Source organism: Labrus mixtus, chromosome 22, assembly GCF_963584025.1.
Source record: "Labrus mixtus chromosome 22, fLabMix1.1, whole genome shotgun sequence".
Taxonomy (NCBI): Eukaryota; Metazoa; Chordata; class Actinopteri; order Labriformes; family Labridae; genus Labrus; species Labrus mixtus.
The window spans coordinates 6,592,231-6,611,391 of NC_083633.1; the positions used below are offsets into that span (position 1 = coordinate 6,592,231).

The 19,161-nt window shown below is 41.3% G+C and overlaps 2 protein-coding genes across 2 annotated transcripts in view; one reads left to right on the forward strand and one right to left on the reverse strand.

Annotated features, from left to right (window-relative positions):
* syn3 (synapsin III) overlaps positions 1-19,161 on the reverse strand; it is a 114,000-nt gene that overhangs the window by 36,486 nt on the left and 58,353 nt on the right. The gene's annotated exons all lie outside the window — the stretch shown is intronic.
* LOC132956067 (metalloproteinase inhibitor 3) lies at positions 733-19,136 on the forward strand. Its single transcript, XM_061029220.1, has 5 exons — positions 733-1,041; positions 10,200-10,282; positions 12,036-12,147; positions 14,111-14,232; positions 16,155-19,136. Exons 1-5 carry the CDS (start codon positions 912-914, stop codon positions 16,350-16,352), a joined length of 645 nt encoding a protein of 214 aa, XP_060885203.1. The 5' UTR covers positions 733-911; the 3' UTR covers positions 16,353-19,136.

Below are 19,161 nucleotides of genomic sequence, written 5' to 3' on the forward strand. Positions count from 1 at the left end.
CTTGGTGCCTTACTGCACATCGCTCTTTCATGTGCAGCCCCCGTCACTCTGATATCTCTCCAGTTGTTCATGACCATAGGATCCTGTTTGTGCATGTGTGTGTGTGTTGGTGTATTTCAGCCTTTAGGTGTGTGTGTCCTGTCCAACAACAGAGGGAAAACATTGAATTCCCCCTTGGGAATTAATTACAGTAAATCTTCTTTTTCTTGAATATATCCCATAATAAATCCCTATGCACTTTTTATGATATAATTATTATATGTTTTATCAACACTTCAGCATGAAATCAGTTTAAAAAATATATACCTGTAGAAAATTACAATGTATTAACCAGCCTTATTGTGTGTTTTTAATTGTTTTCTGAATATAAAAAAAAATCTAAATCAACTATGCTTCTTGTTCTTAACTATTTTATGCCCATTTTTTTAAATACATGTATCGTTTTGAGATTTGTTTAAATGTAAAAGTGCGTTATAAATAAATGTATTATTGTTTTAATAAGAACAAATAATCAGGCAGTTTTGGATCAAACTTTCCTTTATTAAATCTTTGTGTAATCCTAAACTCAAACTGTGGGACTAATCTTTAAAGAAATAAAAAAAAAGAAGACGCAGGTTTAAGTTAAGGTATGTCATCATGTCTGTAATTCGTAATGGCATCATCGGCCGCTGATTGGCCGCCCCGCCCGCGAGCTGCAGAGGTAGCGATGGGGCGTGCTATATGAAGGGCTGCGCGCCGCTCCGGGATCAGGAGAGAAGCAGCAGCGAGACAACAAGCAGAGCAGAGAAGTGGACATTACACACACACACACACACACACACAGCCTTCTGCTACAACTACAGCAGCGAATCCAGCACGGACTTCATACAGTTTATTCCAGCAGCAGAGAGAAGCGGGAAAAGTTTGGAGAAATGCAGTCAGTGTACCAGCACCTGATCAGCCTGCTGTTTGTCTTCAGCAGTCTGCACGTTCACCAGCTGACAGAGGGCTGCTCGTGCGCTCTGACGCACCCGCAAGACGCCTTCTGCAACTCCGACATCGGTAAGTGACGGATTTTATGGACCTGTTTACAGCTATACCGCGTTTTTTCCAAGCATGAAGATATTGTACAGCCTGTCAATCAAAACAGAAGAATGGACCGACCTCCTATTAATTATTAATTCATGCGTGTCGTTTAGTAAAGCTTCCTTCAGTTAAGTGTAAACACAACAAGTTGCATTTACGATTAAGGGACACATATCAACCCAATATTTACACCAGGTCTACTACTTTATCCTTGCATAAAGTTAAAAGGTGATAATGGATGTAGATGGATTTTCTAAGCATTTATTTGTGAGCTAAGTTTTCAATTTTTAACTAAATTTAAATGTATTCTCGTGTACAACCATATGTTTTTGTCAATCAATGAAAAAGAGATTAAAGGTATCAAATATTTCCTTTTATTCATCCCCCAAAGTGACTGTGATTTATATATTCTGGAATCATGATCTATTCCCTCAGTCTTGTTTTGAGCTACAGGTGTGTTTTTGTTGCTTATTTATCTGCTCAGTCTGGTATTTCTGTCAGTCAGCCACCCTGTTGTACCTCAGATAGGATATGCCCAGCCTCAGCTTCACAAACATTTGGACATTGAAGGGGGGCTTACAAAGCTTGTTTTACTGCCTGGTTATGCTTTCTCTGACTTCCCAGAAAAATATTAACTCAGCATTTGGCTTACGATGGAATTCCACTCCAACCTGTCCTCTGTTTTTAGATAACACTGGTTAAGGCTGTGGGATTATCTGATCTGCCCTGTAGGGAGAGAGGGTGTTTTTGGGGAGTTTGGGGGGGGGGGGGGGGCTTAAGTGTTTCTGATGGGACAGGAGAGTTGTGACAGACTTGGGTTTCCCTGCCTGATAACATGAAATTTACCATCACCTATTTGAATTCACGATCACAACAGTCTGTACTGGTACTGACGACGTTATGCTTCATTTTCATTTGACCCAAAAACGTGAATCCATCATGAGGCTCTCTAAAACCCTGACACATAAATGCACAATAATCTCTCAGTTTGCCTGAGCACACACACACACACACACACACACAAACATACACACACACTGCAGCCATGTGTTCGCTCTAAAGCCTTGTGTCGGGAAATACGTTGCAAGGGAAGTCCTAGTTTCTGCAGGAACGCCCCTTTTACACACTCATATGTGACTTTTAATAATGTTGCTCTTACAACTGGTCAGCTGTTAAGGCTGATAAGGAGAGATGACCAAAGTCTTAATAATTTCTTTTTTTTACAACTGAATGAAAAATATGGAACACCTGCAAAATGTCCAAAATGTCTTATCCTTATGCATAACACTGTGTTTTTACAAAACTAAATGAATACTCCTGTATGGTTTTAAGGTAAATATGCTGTATGCTAAACTGACTGCACTTGTATAACACATTTCTAGTGTCCACCGATGCAAGTTATGTATGTAGCTTAGGCTAAATAAGGCTAAACCCTCCAGTAAATCGACCTTTTAGAATAGTTATTTTTACTGAAACACTCATCAGTCTGGAGTCTTGTTTTATCGGTGAGATTGCTAGGCAACCACAGGAGACTCTAGTAAGTCACAGTAAGTTATGTCATAATCCCCTAAAAAAAGAAAACATCTTTACACTTTGGTTTTTGTGCGAATCAAACTGAATAGAAATCACATCCTGAAAAGGAAAGCTGCTGCATGTGCTGGTTGGACAGAGCCAGGCTAACTGTTTCCCCCCTGGGTACATTCTTTATGCTAAGCTAACTGGCTGTTGGCTGTTTTAAAAGTCAATATTACAGTCATCAGATAGGTTTCAATCTTTTTTTATTCTAGCATCAAGCTTTTTTTAAACTATTCGGTTATTTATGATGTCATTGGAACTAATGACACAAAAACAGTTTGAACCGTCATGTCCCTTCACTCTTCCCATCCGCTGAGACTGTTTCTGTTCCGATCTGATCTCCTATTTTGGTTTGCAATTTTGAACGAGTCCACTGCAACAAGATAAACATGGCGCGAATAAAATAAAGCAACTAATTTCAGTCTAAGATTTAAGACATCCAAACCATTTAGGTATTACTAATCATTTACATTTGTACTTGTTCCTTTCGATTGTTTCAGTAGTGTCGGCTATTTCACTTTAAGAACATAATGTGCCTTTAAAATGGTCCTTCGTTGGCAGTGTCCTACTTACTACATCATCGTGCACTACAAGGCTTTCCTTTTCCAAATGCTCCTCATCCTTCAGCCAAGAATATTTGGCATCGTTGCCCAAATTTGGAGAACACAACCAGTGTATTTCTTGTAGGCGTCAGTCACTTCTTTTAGTTCCGACGTAGGCGGGAATTCACGCCGATGCTCTGGTGAATCCTTTGTAGAGTCGTAGAGAGGGAGGAGGCGCGGGTTTGGTCTACTAGCTTTCTGAGGACCCCAACTTAAAATAAAAGGAAGTCTTAGAAATAGGGCACAGATATTTGCGTTTTCGTTGAACTTTGACCACCAGGCCTGTGGGAGCGTCTTCAGCCAAGTGACCCGGTTGGAGTGATTGAAAATACCGCCTCCGCAAACACTCATGCGATGCCTTTCACAGTCCTTCAGATCTTCAGATAGCTCGTGGTGTTGGCACCCGCTGAGACTTGCATTTGTAGAATGTGGGACTGACTTCAATGGGCGCAGTGATCAGTGGTGAGCCCCACAAATCCCATTTCCAAGGTCCCAGCTTAACTCGACGTGTGCTTAGAATACTCGCAGTCCCTCTGATATTGCTCCATCCATCGAGGGGAAACGCTTGTGAAACAGCAGATCAATGCAGAGTACAAGAGTCAAAGACGGCTGCATTTATTAATCTGTCTCAAAATGACTTGTTCTGCATGTTAAAAGTTAGAATCATGATGAAACTGCACTTTTCCCTTGGCTTCCTCAATCAAAGTTAATCAAGTCCAAACTTTAAGGATGTGTGTGGGAAGTCTGAATGGTTTAAAACAATCCAGTTGATGCTTTTATGCAACTTTTTCATTTACAGAGTTAACTTCAGGTTACATCTACAGGTGATGATTTAAGCAAACATCTTTGGTCGTCCAAATTCGTGAAAGAAGCAAAGAATTCAAGATTGCAGTGCATCAGTTTAGAGATCTCTTAACCTGATGTGATATTCCAAATCGGATTCATTCTTTTATTGTATGTCCATTTCTATCACCTCAAACTAAAGCCAGCTCTTCTACTCCTGTCTACGAGCCTACTTTATGCACATAGGCTCGGAAAAACAAAAAGAAAGCATGGGGGTTGAAATGGCCACGAGGGAGAAACCCTGTAATTCTCACCGTTGACATCAAAGGCAACAGGCTTGAATCTTCCCGAAGTAAGACTTGTAGTTGAGTTCAAAGGGGTTTTGCTCTTGTTTTCATGGCCCTGACCCATAATCACCCGCAGGCACTCCACAGGATGAATCACAATTAGGTTTTAAACGTTGGAAATTGGGTTGTTAGAGGCTGTCTTTTTAATTTGATGAATTGAAGTTGAAATATAAAGCATGACGGTTCTGTGAGAGTATCTGGTTAAGTCTTTTTAGTGTCTGGTATGTTGTAAGGATCTAGATTGCATTTGGCTAGATTGCAACTTTCTTGGCAATACCTACTCAATAAACGGAATTTTTGCATCTCATATTTGGAGAACAACAAGTGGGAAATCCTCCACAGTGCCTTTGAGCGGCTTGTCTCGGTTCTGACCAGGTTAGAAAGGCATCTTGTTAGTTCTCTTTGCTCACATACCTGGGCACCAAGCAATGACCTGGCTGCTTTCTCTCACTCAGACCCAGTTGGCTGCTGTTACGAAGCTCTGGTTAAAGCAGCTCATTCACCAGGGGTAATGAGCAGCGCTTGTTTTCCCAAACCTCGCCGAAGGTAAGATTAGAGGCCCGGCAGTAAACTTTGACCCTGAGATTTAATATCGCTCCGCTAGGACGCTGGTTCCCAAGCGCTCTGGGTGACAGGAGCAAACCTTTACATGATTCCAGCGTGAACCAGGTCAGTCGCTGAGGATTAGCGTGATGCGTATGCTCGTTTTGGGATAGAGGATCAGGCCATTGAGAGAAAGGGATCCCGCTCTGCTGTGGGTGCTTTGTTGGGTAAAGAGGAGTCATCAATCTGCTAACGAGCTATGTAGTGTTGAGTTAAATCACTCCCTTTTCATCAGTCCTAGCCTCCTCCAACAGGTGACAGATGACAACCTGAGCGAGCCAGAATCCCTGTGTAGAGGATTGTTATGTAAGCTCGGATCAAATATCCATAGTATTCCCAAAAGAGAGCTAAAACACAATGAGATGTCAAACGTTGTAGATTCCGAACAAGCCTGGGATGTTTGTCCCCTGAGCCAGGCGTATCAAATGTCCAATCCGGCCCTCCCTTCTGTAATGACAACACAGCCTCTTAGGGGTTCTCTGTTTTAAACAGGAGGCCCGCAATAGGGGCCATGGATGCTAGCATAGCATAAAATATAACTATTGGCCCACAGACCAGTCCTCTATTTATCATCACATCCGCTTTATAAGGGAACTTAAGAGTCATTTGCCCTTCATTGACCAAGAAATAAAAGGTGAACAATGTATGTAATTCAAACCAAAAGTCTAAAGGAAACGATGAGAGGCAATCAGCAAAAAGAGCCACAGCAAGTTGGTGAATGACAAAGTGAGAGAAGAGATATGGAAAGCAGGCACACAGATAACGCTAGGCCAACTGCCAAGGCTTCAAGAGTTGGTTGTGACTCTTTTAAGGCACACTCAGAGATACTCACTAATTTGGAGACGGGGCTGTACTGTGAAGGAAGCTTACGGAGACATCAATTTTGGCCGAGACAACTGGTGTTTTTGAGGTCGGTGAGCCTGGTATTATAATTTCAATGACCAGTTGGGTTAGAGATTCCCATGCATCAAGCCAACAGAAACATCTTGTGGAAAAGACATTCGTCGCCTTGATGAAAGAGGAAAACATTTTTCTTTAAAAACAAAGCAATGAAGATGAAATACAACATCTCAAGTCAAGAAACATTACATCTCCCATCACTTGTGCCCCTTTTCTTTGCTCTGGATTAATAATGTGATTACTCAAAGTCCCACATGGGTTCACAATTCTCTCAACTTGAGGAGACAATGCAACATTTCATCTAAGACATGCAACATAATTCCAGTCTTCTGGTCTTGTATGAAAAGAAGCTAACTCTATTTGGACGTTTGTGTAACTGGTAGTAATGGGTCAGTACGCTGCCTTTAGGACTCTCCTGTACTTTGACTCTTACACTACAATGTTAATCTAGTGTTGTCAGATCTAGAACATTTCCCTGTAATCAACCATGACTTATTGTAAAAGAGTTTTATTCTCCTTGAGTTAGTAGTCAAAGTACTTGATTGGCCGTCTTTTTGCCAGCAGTGAGTGGACGTTGCAGGCTGTATGCTCCAGCGTTTCAGCGGATACAGTTTCAGTGTTTATTTTTGAGCGTGGTAGTGTGTCGTCCTGAGAATTCCTCTTCCTCCCACTCGCCTCCTCACACTTGGACCACTTTCTGCATACTAAAATCAGCGTCATGCACCTCGTGCCTTGCTCTCTCTCGCTCTCTCTCTCTCTCTCTCGTCCTCACACATATAAACACACACTCGCGCACAAATGGGTAACCTCGTTCCCGTCATGTCTGCAGTTTGCCACACCGTACGTAGGCTGAAATAAATGTTTCACTAAATTACATGCTCACCTTTACGATTTAGCGCTTGCATTCATGCTTGTGTAATCCCCCTGCTTAAGGCGAGAGATACAGAGTGAAAAATGGATTCACTTCTTTTCTGTCAGACCCTGGTTACTGCTCTTATCACCACAAGCCTCCCACTCTTGAAAATGTATGTCAGATCCTCTGCAGAAGATGAGTGCTCGTGCGTCACAGTACTGGGCTGTAATTCCTCATCTTTAACAAAGTAAGAAGAGAGAGACTCTTACATAAGAGTAGAGATTTGCTGACAGATATTTCAACGTAAATATTTTGTTCTATTGAGTAATAAATTAGATCATGTCGCCCAGTGGGTTAACCTGTTGCTGCCTCCCATGTTTAATTCCAAATTATTTCCCAAAAATGTGTTCAGATACGTTATATAAAGTGTTGTAAGCCAGTTTAACTAACGTTCATGTTCTGATTAGTCATGTTTAGCTATCTTAAATTAACTAGCGTTTACTTTTTGATTTGATAGAACTTAGAGCTCCATGGATCATCCAAATACTAAATGATGTGATCGGACAGATTGCATACGTAACTACTGTAAGCTTTTACAATATTAAAGTCTCATGTCAGTGTAAGCTGAACGCATGTCAAAACATAAAAACATGCACAATGGCTCCAGCTGACTTCATATTGAGAATAACTGCAAAATTCTGAGTAACACTACTTACCAAAATGTAATCTAACCTGTTAGAAAAACCTAAGAAAACCGGAAATGGTTGAATATCCTTGTGAGGTTGTATATATGTGTACATGGGGTTCAAGTGTAGGTGTCAGTATATAAGAAAGGAGTTTAAGGGTGGAGGATAAACAGACTTTTATCCACACAATATGCTCATAGTTTCAGTCAAACCAGTGTGATGTGAGATCACATTATGAAACTGGGTTAAATAAACACTTGTAATGTAGACTTTTTGACGTGACCAGGCAGCCCTGCACTGAAACATAAATATGACTGCTGAATGGAGGGAAGGTCAAGGGGTCGCAGTCGGGAGTATGACTCAAACCCTCTGTCTCCGGAGCAGCTGAGACCCTTCACACATTCCGTTGGGCGATGGCACCATCGCTGGCCAATTAGTGGCCGCCTTCCAACAAGAGAGGTCCTATCTAGGTGTACTTCGGTATAATCAGCTATATTTTAGCCGGGGTCTGAGGGTTGGTTATGAGGTCAGAAACTAGGTTTTGGGGTGACACTTTCGATTAGCTGGCAGTGTATATAACTGTAGCAGAAGTATCCTGTTCAATCTGCACATTCTTCTGTAATTGAGCCAAGTTCCTCTGTAATTGCAGCAGCCGACGTCTGTCAAAAAGCGCTTGGTACATTTAGCAGAAACCATTAGGCAATGGCATTCTTTAGTTTCTATGAAAAGAGTTGACAGATTAATGGATTTAATGTTTGAAATCTATTGTGAGAGGTCACAAAGCGAGGGCAGGCAGGGAGTCAAGACATACGGAGCACTAAAAGGTCTGAAGTGACATTTGTCGTGACTGTTTGATTTCTTGTGAAGCTGTTTATAAGTAATATAACACAATGCTGGCAGGTGAAAAACACTCAGCAATGTTCTTTGCATGTAACCTTACTCTGTTTTAAAGACTTTTCTTTTTGAAGTTCTGTAGTCCAGCATATTGAATGCATGTCGGTATTTATGGATTTGATATCGATGGAACATCAGATATTTTAGTGCAACAACCAGATTAGCCAAGAAAACTCCAACAATGTCAGTTGGCAGCTTTGGTCCAGACAAAAATATCTTTTATAAAGAATTGATGCTTTAAAATCAGGACAACAATCCCTTCTAACAAGAAGATAATTACTTAAGACTTTAGTGAACCCTAACTTTTATCTAAGGCCACTATGAGGTTGAAGGTGATGTTCTGACTTTACACCTAGTGCTCATCACGTCCAACTTTCACGTTGTTTGATGCCCAACGTCAACTCGACTTTGTGTTAAGTGACAGTTGGTTGCCAATGGTTGCTTTGTTGTTTGTACATTGTGGCTAGTGTGTTAGCATGCGTATCTTAGCATTTAACACCAAAGCCTCTCAGCACCAACTGGACTTTGTGTTTAATGCCAATTAGCCAATGCTTGAATGCCGACATGCTAAGATAAAATGCTTACCATGGTTACCATAACTTGCTTATAATTGGCATATTCACATATTTAGCACCAAAGTACAGCCTCTCAAAGGTGTAAGAATTCTTCCAACCACTACTCTTCCTTTTGTCATTGACTGTTTTCTTTGATTCAAATTCTACCACTGGCCATTAGAAACACTCCTTAAAGATACCAACTTAATATGAACTGTTTGAAACTCAATACGCTGTCTTTCTATTGGTGAACTGTTGGAGAACTCAGTTTCCTTTGATTCGTTCATACTAGCCTAAAATAATCTTTTCCAGGTTATTTATATAAAGCCTTGGTTCACATTGGGGTCTTCATGTCCAGAATAAGTTTGTGGTCACCACTTTTGGGTGGGCGTGATGTAACTGCTTCCTGACTTTTATTTTTATACCATTTGCCTGGAAGGAGGACAGCTCGACAAATAGAGACCAAACAGAAGATGCCACATGCCTCAGACTTTTTCTTCTTTTTACCTCTCTGGGGAATGTGAGACCCAAAAGAATGTGTAAAGGAAATTCCAGCAGGAGAAGATAACAAACATAGCCTGTGTTAGTTGTGTCTGCGGCCGGTCGAATGTGGGCAGCAGGTGAACTTCACAGAGGACTGACTGCTTATGCAGGCTCCACTGGCCTTCCACCATAAGCTTCCCTACTCCCAACACGAGTGAAAGCAAACAAATCAAAGTCAGCGACGATTGTTTTCACTTTGTAGACGTTTACATGAGGGTCCCCCGAACTGATAAGATCTTTTTAAGCCCTGATTCTGATATAGAAGGAAACCTGTTCAGAGGAGAAACATACACTGCAAATGACTTCTTTCTGATGTTTTTTTTTAATAAGGAAAAAGCTTATAGGAGTCAAATTTACGTCTTTAAGTTCCTAGAAGTGGGAGTGACATTTCCTGTAAATGCTACAAGGTTTATCTTGGTATTAGCAGCCCTCAGTCTGAATCAAAAGCAATGAGGATGAAGCCTTATTACTTGCACGAGGCCTCTTTTCCACTTACTCCTCTACCAAACTCAAATGTCCCTCTAGTGTTTTTTTCTTCTTCTCTTTTTTGCATTGGCCTCCCTTGGCAAACCGCAGCAATGCAGAAAATCGGATAAACGGATTAACCTTGGTGCCAACCTAGTCCTAAAATGGTATTTATAATGGCTTTCCTAATGCCTCCTACTGGCCGGGGCAGTGTGTTATTTGAAGGATTGGAGAGGAAAGCTCAGGGTAATACTTAAGAAGAAGGAATGTGACAGTTTGATCTGATTGTTTTTCAAAGTCATTGACCACACTGTCTCTTCTCTTCACAGTGATTCGAGCAAAAGTGGTCGGCAAGAAGCTCCTGAGAGATGGGCCCTTTGGAACGATGCGCTACACAGTCAAGCAAATGAAGGTATGAACGTAAATCTTAGCGCTGCTCAACCAAACACCAAATCACTTTAAACTTCTTTCTGCTTAGAATTCAATGAGTGGATTGATACCAGTCTTTCCAACTCTATCTATACTGTGGATAGAGTTGGAAATAAGGGGGAGAGAGATAGTGGGGAATGACATGCAGGAAAGGAGCCAAAGTTCAGATTCAAACCAAGGCAATCAACTTTGAGGTAGACTATCTACAGGGGACGTGCAAACTAACCACGAGGCCACCGGCGCCCCATCATTTAACTCAATACATCTTTATTATTGGTGGAATGAACCATGCTTGTGAATTTCATGTGGGTTGTGAAGTTACCAGCATTTTAAACGACAATACACTACTTTTGCTACCAAAACGTTGCTTGGGACTTCTACTTTTGTTGCCATGGTACCAATACACTGCCAATGTTTTTATGAAGTTCAGACAGTGCGGTCACCTCTTCAGTTCTGTCTGTTAAACGTAACTTTTGTATCTTTATGGAAGGCCAAAAGGACCTTGAATTAACCTCAGCCGCTCTCTCTTTTGAAAAATAAATGGTGAAATCAAAAAACAGTATCATAAAGTATTGAACATTTTGACAACCTTATTGCAAGTTTAGTTTGACATTAAACATGTAGCTGTGTATGTAACCCATGATTTTGTTACCACTGGGCCATTTAATTCAGTGTTTGACTCCAGGGAAAAATAATCACTTAAATGGATTTCTTAACTCTTATCTAACTCTTTATCTCCCAGTGATGAAATGTCATACACTTGCAGGAACCTCTTTAGCTACAGGACTGCTCCTCCGCCCCCTCAGCTGCTGTTTGATAGCCGAGAAACGGTTTGGGATACTTATCATGAAAGCCTCTTCTTCACTTCCTCTATATTCTTATATAACGCTGCATATTTCTGACAGATGCTGACATGGGCCTGCTGCTCACACAGGAGCCAGGCCGGAGGATTAGTGGGCTTAAAGGCATTTCAGCTCAACCAAACTTCACCCTCAGAGTGTAAACATCTCAATAGAGTCATGCACTGCATCAGTACAATCCCAGTTTGTATAAAAGCATTAAGTGGCCTCTTATTAGTGAAGCGCACACATCATCACTGTAAGGATTATCCCCAGGAATTAGAGGTGACCTTTGCACCTCTTGGTGTTATGTATTTGTATTACAGTCTGCTGGCTCATACGGCAAACAGTGGGTTTCCTTGTGAGCTGTCGGAGAATACAATTCCCTCCAAATTTCAACAAATCCTATGAGACAAATGCCTTTTGCTTTCCCAAACCTCCGCAGTTTCAGGCTTAAGTCACAGTTTGTTCTGCTTTTCTGGGAGCTTCACGTCTAAACAGGGATTTCCTGTTGTTCCCAGACAAATAAATTACTCTGAAGAAAACAGTTCTCAGGGCAAACGCTGTGCGCTCTGCATGCCTGAGCTAAACAGAAGGAGCTGAGGTCCACCGCGGTTCAGTAATGACCTTTTGCCAAAGCAGCATCAAAGTGAAAGCGTATTACACAACATAATTATGTTAACTATGATTTAGTTAAGGGCAGTGCCAAATACTGCTTCTCCCACGAAGCAGTCCTTCAGGAATGTCATCTGATAAAGCAGGAGGACTGTTTTCTTTCCCGATTATTTACGAGAGGAGGTGGGGTCAGGGTTTGTAGTGTCAGGTGGAGGAGTACAGCATTGCACCTTTTCACTCAGGTTGTAACTCCAGATTTTGTTTTTTCTTCATGTCTTGCAGATGTACAAAGGATTCGACAAGGTCCAGCACGTGCAGCACATTTACACAGACGCCTCAGAGAGTCTGTGTGGCGTCAAGTTTGAAATCAACAAGTACCAGTATCTGATCACAGGTAAGCTCACTGTCTGACTTTGTCTTTAACAAGGTTCACTTACATATGAGCGACTTGTGCCCACAAACACTTCAGAGCGAGTTTGATTGGCCTAAAATCCCCTCTCACTCCTCTCCTCTCCAAGGACTTCCTCATTTGTCCTGTGACACAAACTTTCCTACTATTTATAAACTACAACTAGCAACAGTGCAGGCATGCAAAGTAGGGACCCTTTTTTCAATAAACTTCTGCACTTTTTCCTCTCAACTTCTCAGGCCAGAAGCAGCCGTTTTCTCCCTCTCTCAAGTGGTAATTAACAGCTAGCAGGAAGCGACTGGTGTTTTCCAGCCAAAGCTTTTTATGAGTTGCTATTTCCAAATAGAGGTGCAGTTTACTTTGGACCCTGCTGTGCTTGGCGCATATAACTGTCGCTAAGTCCCCGACCTGTAAATACTGTAACTACACTCCACAGTTCATGTGAATGAGCACGCGTTGCCAGGCAGCGACCGGTTTTGTTTACCCAGTCAGGGTGCGAGTGACATCACTGACGTCTTCAGTGTTCTCAGGGCGTCTATATTAAGTCCTCCATATGATCGAGACTGCATTACGTGCACTTAAAACACACCATGGCCTGTGAAAGGAGCTGCTTGGCTCTCCTTTGATCAAGCGTCGGGTGCTCCAGGCCTGATCAGTATTTAAGGAGCATGTCACACACTCAACACTATGTAATAAGCCGGAGAGTGACTCCAGTAATCCCAGCGCGGGGATGCAGGCCCGAGCAGGGAGGTTCAGGGGGGTCGAAGAAACACATATTTGTGAGCTGTCAAATTCCCGTATGGTGACAACACAGCAACGGAGACATATGGTGACAAATCATGAAATACTGAGAGCTCACAGGCTGCAGCGGTGCACCTGTCTCAGGAGGCGGTTAGCCGCAAACGGTCCAGCGTTAAAAATAGATGTCTGTTAACCTTTGGATATTCTGAAATAGAGGTGTTGGTTTAATATGGGCTTTCAGTGCGGGATTGTCTTTCCTTAGGTAAACAGGTCGGATTGCTTGAGCAGTGTGTTTGCATTATCCTGTGTTACATGTAGAGGATTATGAAATTAGGCAAATTACAAACGGCATTTGTTGCCTTAAAGATTAGGAATACGATTATTTCTACAAAGTTTCATACCAGCCATTCAATGCGAACTGTGACGAAATGACCACCAAGGATTGTGTTTTTTTTAAGCTTTCAAGCTACAAATCTAGTTCTGTCTATTATTTCTCATATCACCACTTTAGTCTTAAAGTGGGATCACTAATATTTTCACAGACCCTGGTTATAAATTCAGTTGGTGATCAGCTCGCTCTTGCTTTAGCCCCACAAGTTAGTTGACATTAACAGTTTACAGTAAAAGATCTCAAATATTGGATGGCTTCTCCTTAAATGTCAAATGGATCCTTTTCCCTTATCCAGAAAGACGCAGTTGAGTTAGAGGTCCCTGACACACTACCCCCACCCACCCCCACCCCTCACTCGCCTGTGCCTAATTAGCGCTAATTAGCCAAGCTTTCCATCGCAAACGTCTCATGCAAGATGCTTATTTTAGAAAACGTTCTGGCCCTAATGTATGCACTTCAAGATCATCACTACAAGCACGTTATCATGCTACCTAGCATTTAGCTCAACGCACCAATGCACATATGTATAAGCTCCCCTTTTAATACAAGGGCACATGTTTTATCAGTCTTTTAGCACCTGTTCAGACTTGTGACTGCAGAAGATAGAAGCCATATCCACACCACCTGATCAGCTGGAATCAGGTGTTAACATTTGTACTAAAGTCAGATGGCATGTTAACGGTCTCTGGAGCAGCAGGTGGCTGTCAAGTTGCCAACTAGCACCAGAAATGTCTCCTTCAATCCTAAACACAGCTTATTAGATTCAAATTGTTTTTCAAGCTAGTAACCGGTTCCATCTGTTCTTTTATTCCTCAGGTCGAGTTTATGATGACAAGGTCTACACAGGTCTGTGCAACTTCAATGAGCGGTGGGAGCGTCTCTCATTGGCCCAGAAAAAAGGCATCAACCATCGTTACCAACTGGGCTGCGCTTGCAGGGTGAGTAAAAACATCGCAAAGTAACCTTTTGTCAAAACAGGACATTCAATGTGCTTTATGAGGATGAAGCAGGAGGTTCAAGAGAAGGAGGAGTTAAATCTGACTCCTTCATTTCACATCTAAAACTGAATGTCGCAGGGTGTCTGTAAAGTCAAGTAGAATATTGATTAATGTTTAAAGGAGAAAGGGAACTCTTTCTAACTGAAGTGCCTCCCCTGTGTGAGTCAAACCGATTAAGGCTCATTTATGGTAATGCTCAGTTTCTATCTGGCTAGCCAACACATACTTGCATAGCTAGAACCGGTCTGTTAAACTCCAATAACCTTCACGGTTAAATGGCTGTAGTGCCATATTGTTGTTATTGAGGATAAATTATGAGCCCCGTTTCCTCTACAATACATAATGGCTGTTCCACAGAGACAGAAATTCAGAGAAAACAAGTTTCACCACTGTCAATGCGAGTTAAGTAACAGCTCTGGAATCAGCTCTAGTCTTCATTCCAAGTTTTCTGTATCTGAAACATGTAGCCTGACGCTGTGCAGCTGCTGACCCGGCTCGTAAACGTCCTACTGTACATCAGTGTCCTGGACATCTGCTAACACCATCAGGCCCTATCAGTATAAGTGGATTAGCAGAGAGACTTATTTGTTCCCAGTGCAGGCAGCGACTGTAAACCGTCTTCACTGTGAAGATGGCAGCAGCCCAGAGGCATCCAGAGAAGGCCATCGATCAGCTGAGGCTTCGGAGTGAGAGTCAGGGATCACAGGCGGGCGTAAACATCATCGCACTTATTTAACGCACTCCGTCATCCTCCGCATTCCTCTCCTAATGATGATTTATCTCGGTGGAAAGAAAGGAAGCGTGTTGCACCGGTTAGAGAATTATTCTCCACACTCCATTTAAACTGCACAAGCCAGGAAGTTGTGACTAACATTTCAGAACCGTGGAGGGCAGACTCCTCATGCATGAACAACAAAAACAACAAAAAAAAAAGAAAAGTGTGCCCTCTTAACTTTCTGAGTGAATTTGCTGGCTCATTCAGATCCAGAGAAGTGTAGCTGATGACTCCTTTTTGCTGTCATAAATAACACGCCGCGTTTCCGTTCATCACCTCTCTGAGTAGCTTTGTGCTTCTTCCTGTCAATTCATGCGGTGTATTCATCCATGATGCTGCTTGTGTTTTTGTGCGAGCACCTGGAGGTCTGACGCATGAAAGAGGCTCAGTAAAATGTAATAAAATATGAATATGCAATGACAAAATCAACGCTACTTCAGGATGCTGGCTGATGTACTTGAAGCATTCTAAATAAAATACATACAAAAAAAGCCAGTGAATGCTTCCTCACTTTACGGTTGATGATTCAAAAAGCTGCCCTTTTACACCTTAGGCTAATCTGCTGCAGTAATTGAAAGCAAATACTGAAAAGCGGTAGCGCAAAGATGAGATTCCATCTTCTTGATGTGTAATCTAGTGCATCTTTTGAACGTAGACGCTGATTTCTAGTGGGAAAACTGTGTGAAAATGTAATGTTTGAATCACTCACTAAGAGATTTCTACTTTTGACTTTTAAAAAAAACGTTTCACCCCCTTGGCTAACTGTTGTTGCTAAAGGGTTAGCCGTTTATGTGTGAATGCCGTTTACTTCTGAAATATACTTAGGGGCTATTTGTTTTCCTTGGAAGAATGATGTGCCTTGCTCAAACGAGTATGCTAAATATTAAGCTAGTTGCACCAGACTGCTAGCTTACATTAGCTTAAAGATAGATAGCGTGTAGAAACAGCTAGCTTCACTCCATCCAAAATTGTCTCTGATTCACACATTGAGCAAACAATATAGAACATGTCCCACTGGTTGTTGCTAATATACTGTTTTGTTTCTTGATTCATGGCTTCATCTCCAGTTTTGCTTCTGTCTCCTCAGATTAAGCCCTGCCACTATCTGCCCTGCTTCGTGACCTCAAAGAACGAGTGCCTATGGACGGACATGCTGTCCCACTTCGGCTATCCCGGCTACCAGTCCCGGCACTACGCCTGCATCCAGCAGAAGGAAGGCTACTGCAGCTGGTACCGGGGCATGACCGCACGCGATAAAACCACCATCAACGCCACTGACCCCTGAACCCAAAATCACATTGCCCCAAAAAAATCCACTGCCACCTCCCTGTATCCGTCCCGTCCTTTCAGTTCTAGAGAATTACAGGACTCTTAAAGCTCACTGGCCTGAGTGTCAGCCTCTTTTAAAGGGGTTTTAAAAAGAGAAAAGAATAAATCCATTACAGTGCCTGTTTTGTAGCACTTCTGATTGAAAAACAATACCTTTTTTTTGTTGTGCACATTGCCCTGTCGAACTTTAATAACGACTTCCCGTACCAAGAAGCCCTTCAACTTAAAAGTCTCTTAAGAGATATTTGAATGACTGTCTAAATTATAGAAATAACGTCACTGTGTTTCTTTAGTCAAAGACGAGCAGTGACTGGTACATAATTAAAATGATCAAGCATCATAAGGGTAAATTAGCCACCAGCAGTTAGCTTATTGCTGACCTAGTATTACTATGTTTTTGTACATAAAGGCAGGTTTAGCTTCTCACAAGTAAAGGTCATTCATTCATTTCATTTAAACAGTACAAACAATTATCACTCTGTAAATTTGAGATTTAAAGGAGCCACATTATTGCTTGTGAACTGCACATGCTAGCGTTAGCCTCAGTTCGGCACATTAGCAAAACAGACCACAGGCAAGGAACTTTTCTACAATACTGATCGAGTGCCAATGAGAGGTTTTATCCCTGACAGTTACACCTCTTATTCTGGCTAGAATCTTTTTTTTTTTTTTTTTTTTCGAAAATGGTATTGTTTTACAGTGAAGTACACATTGATTATGTTGACGGTTTATACTGTTTGCGTTTCTATGAATGCTAGCATCTCTGCTTACCTGAATGTTTGCAAATGTAACTCGTTTTGCAGTTATATGACAAACGGCGCCCTCTCTATTGAGCACTGATGAATATCTTAAAATATGTCTGTGTTACAGTGCCAACGCAGGGGAGAGCTCACTTCTTGCAGAGATGATTTTATTTTATTTTTTTGCTGTATATAACATAAGCTACAGAAATGAACTATCAACTCAGCTGAAACCTCTGTAATACTTTTATTTATATGTTTAATGGAATTCACGTTTACCATGTGGTGTGTTTGCAAAAAACAGAACAAAAAATATATATTATATAATATCCAGTCAGAAGACAACCACCACAGCCTGTGCAACCATCCACAATGAAGGACCAGTATATCCAATGGTATGGTACTTATGGTACTTTTTGATTGGCTTGGTCATATTAGTTCCCCTGGCTGGTACTCTTCACACGCATCAAGCAAAGACAGAGGTTTCAGACAATGAGATATTTTGTAAGTGTATATTCAAACTTTTTGTATTTAACTATTGCAAATGGACATATTATATATATAAATGAAAGTAACAATATTGTCACTAAATTCATTCTTCTTCACCTGTTCCATCCAGGGTTTTTTTGTTATCTCTTCCCAGTGCCGTACCTTCAGTCCATTCCATTTGTAGACACAGACTTGCCTCAAAAGGGGGTAACGGCTCCTTCATCATGAAAAACTAAATCAATACTGTACTGCTAACCAAAGCAGTATTAACCTTCCAAGGGTGCATTTTGCATCACAGCAGCATGTTGAAGGCTGTCCTTTTTTTTGTTTTTTTTGCAAGACTAATGACTAAAGACTTACAAAACAACACATGAAAATCGATTACAATTAGTAGAGGCCAGATAATAGAACAAGCTAATGTTTCACATGTTAGTAGTTAACAATTTTTAAAACAAATTAAGGTTACGGAAAGCGGTCCCATTTTGAAGGCTCCTTCAATATGGGGCCTACAAATGTGTCCTAGCTAGCAGTACAAATGTTACTAAAACTAAAGGGGCCTTGACACTTTGGATATGTTAGCTAATCTCAGTGCAGCTGTCGAGGTAGCTAGGCAACCGGAGTTTGGTAACATGAGGGTAGGGTAGGAACCACTGGTGATGCAAACAACAAAAACTCTTTAGACAAACCATCTCAGTTCAGTTTGGCGTGAGCGCTCTCGAGGGCTATAGATTATTGGTCCTTCAAAGTATGCAACCCATGAATTAGGACACAGCTTGTATGCTAATTAAGAAGCTATAGCATACAGCCCTTTAGCTTAGCTTACCTGGTTCTGCTCGCAAGTAATGAAATCTGCCTAACAGAATCCTAAAGCTAACTTATTTTCAAACCAACACCATTAAAAAGTAGATTTGGTATTCTTGGCCAGGTTTTTAAACACTTTTTGAGAGAGTTAACCTAAAAACGTACAACAGCCAAACCTATGTAGCTGTTTCCAGTCTTATATGCTAAGCTAAGACTAACATCTGCGGTTCGGCTTCTGTAGTTGCATATTTAATTGACACACATGAGAAATGGTACCAGAATTCTCACGTGTCTGAGCTTATTTCTAAGAATATCAATGAAATGTTAGAAGTATCGCTCTGTCAAATTGACATGAAATGATAAGGCATAATATTTTTATTTTTAGAGGCTATCAGACAGGTTACTGAGCATCAAGGGAAAGTTTTTCAAGGGTTTTTAAATGTGATGAAGGGGCCCTTTCCTCCAGTTGTGGCATCTCTGTGTCATTATTTCTGTGGTTCCTGATTGTGTAAATATACTGTCTGCTTAACACAGAAACAGTCAAGTTTGATCCTTTAAGAGAAATTCAATCGAGGAAGCTGTGTACAGTCTGTGTGTGAACACTGATTCCTGACGTTCGTGGGGGGATGTTTCCTTGTAGGGGTTATAGAAATGTTTGACTTAATTTCTGTGTTTTATATTTTTATAATAAAGAGTTAATGAAAAACTGGCGACACAAGGCCTACGGAGATTTTG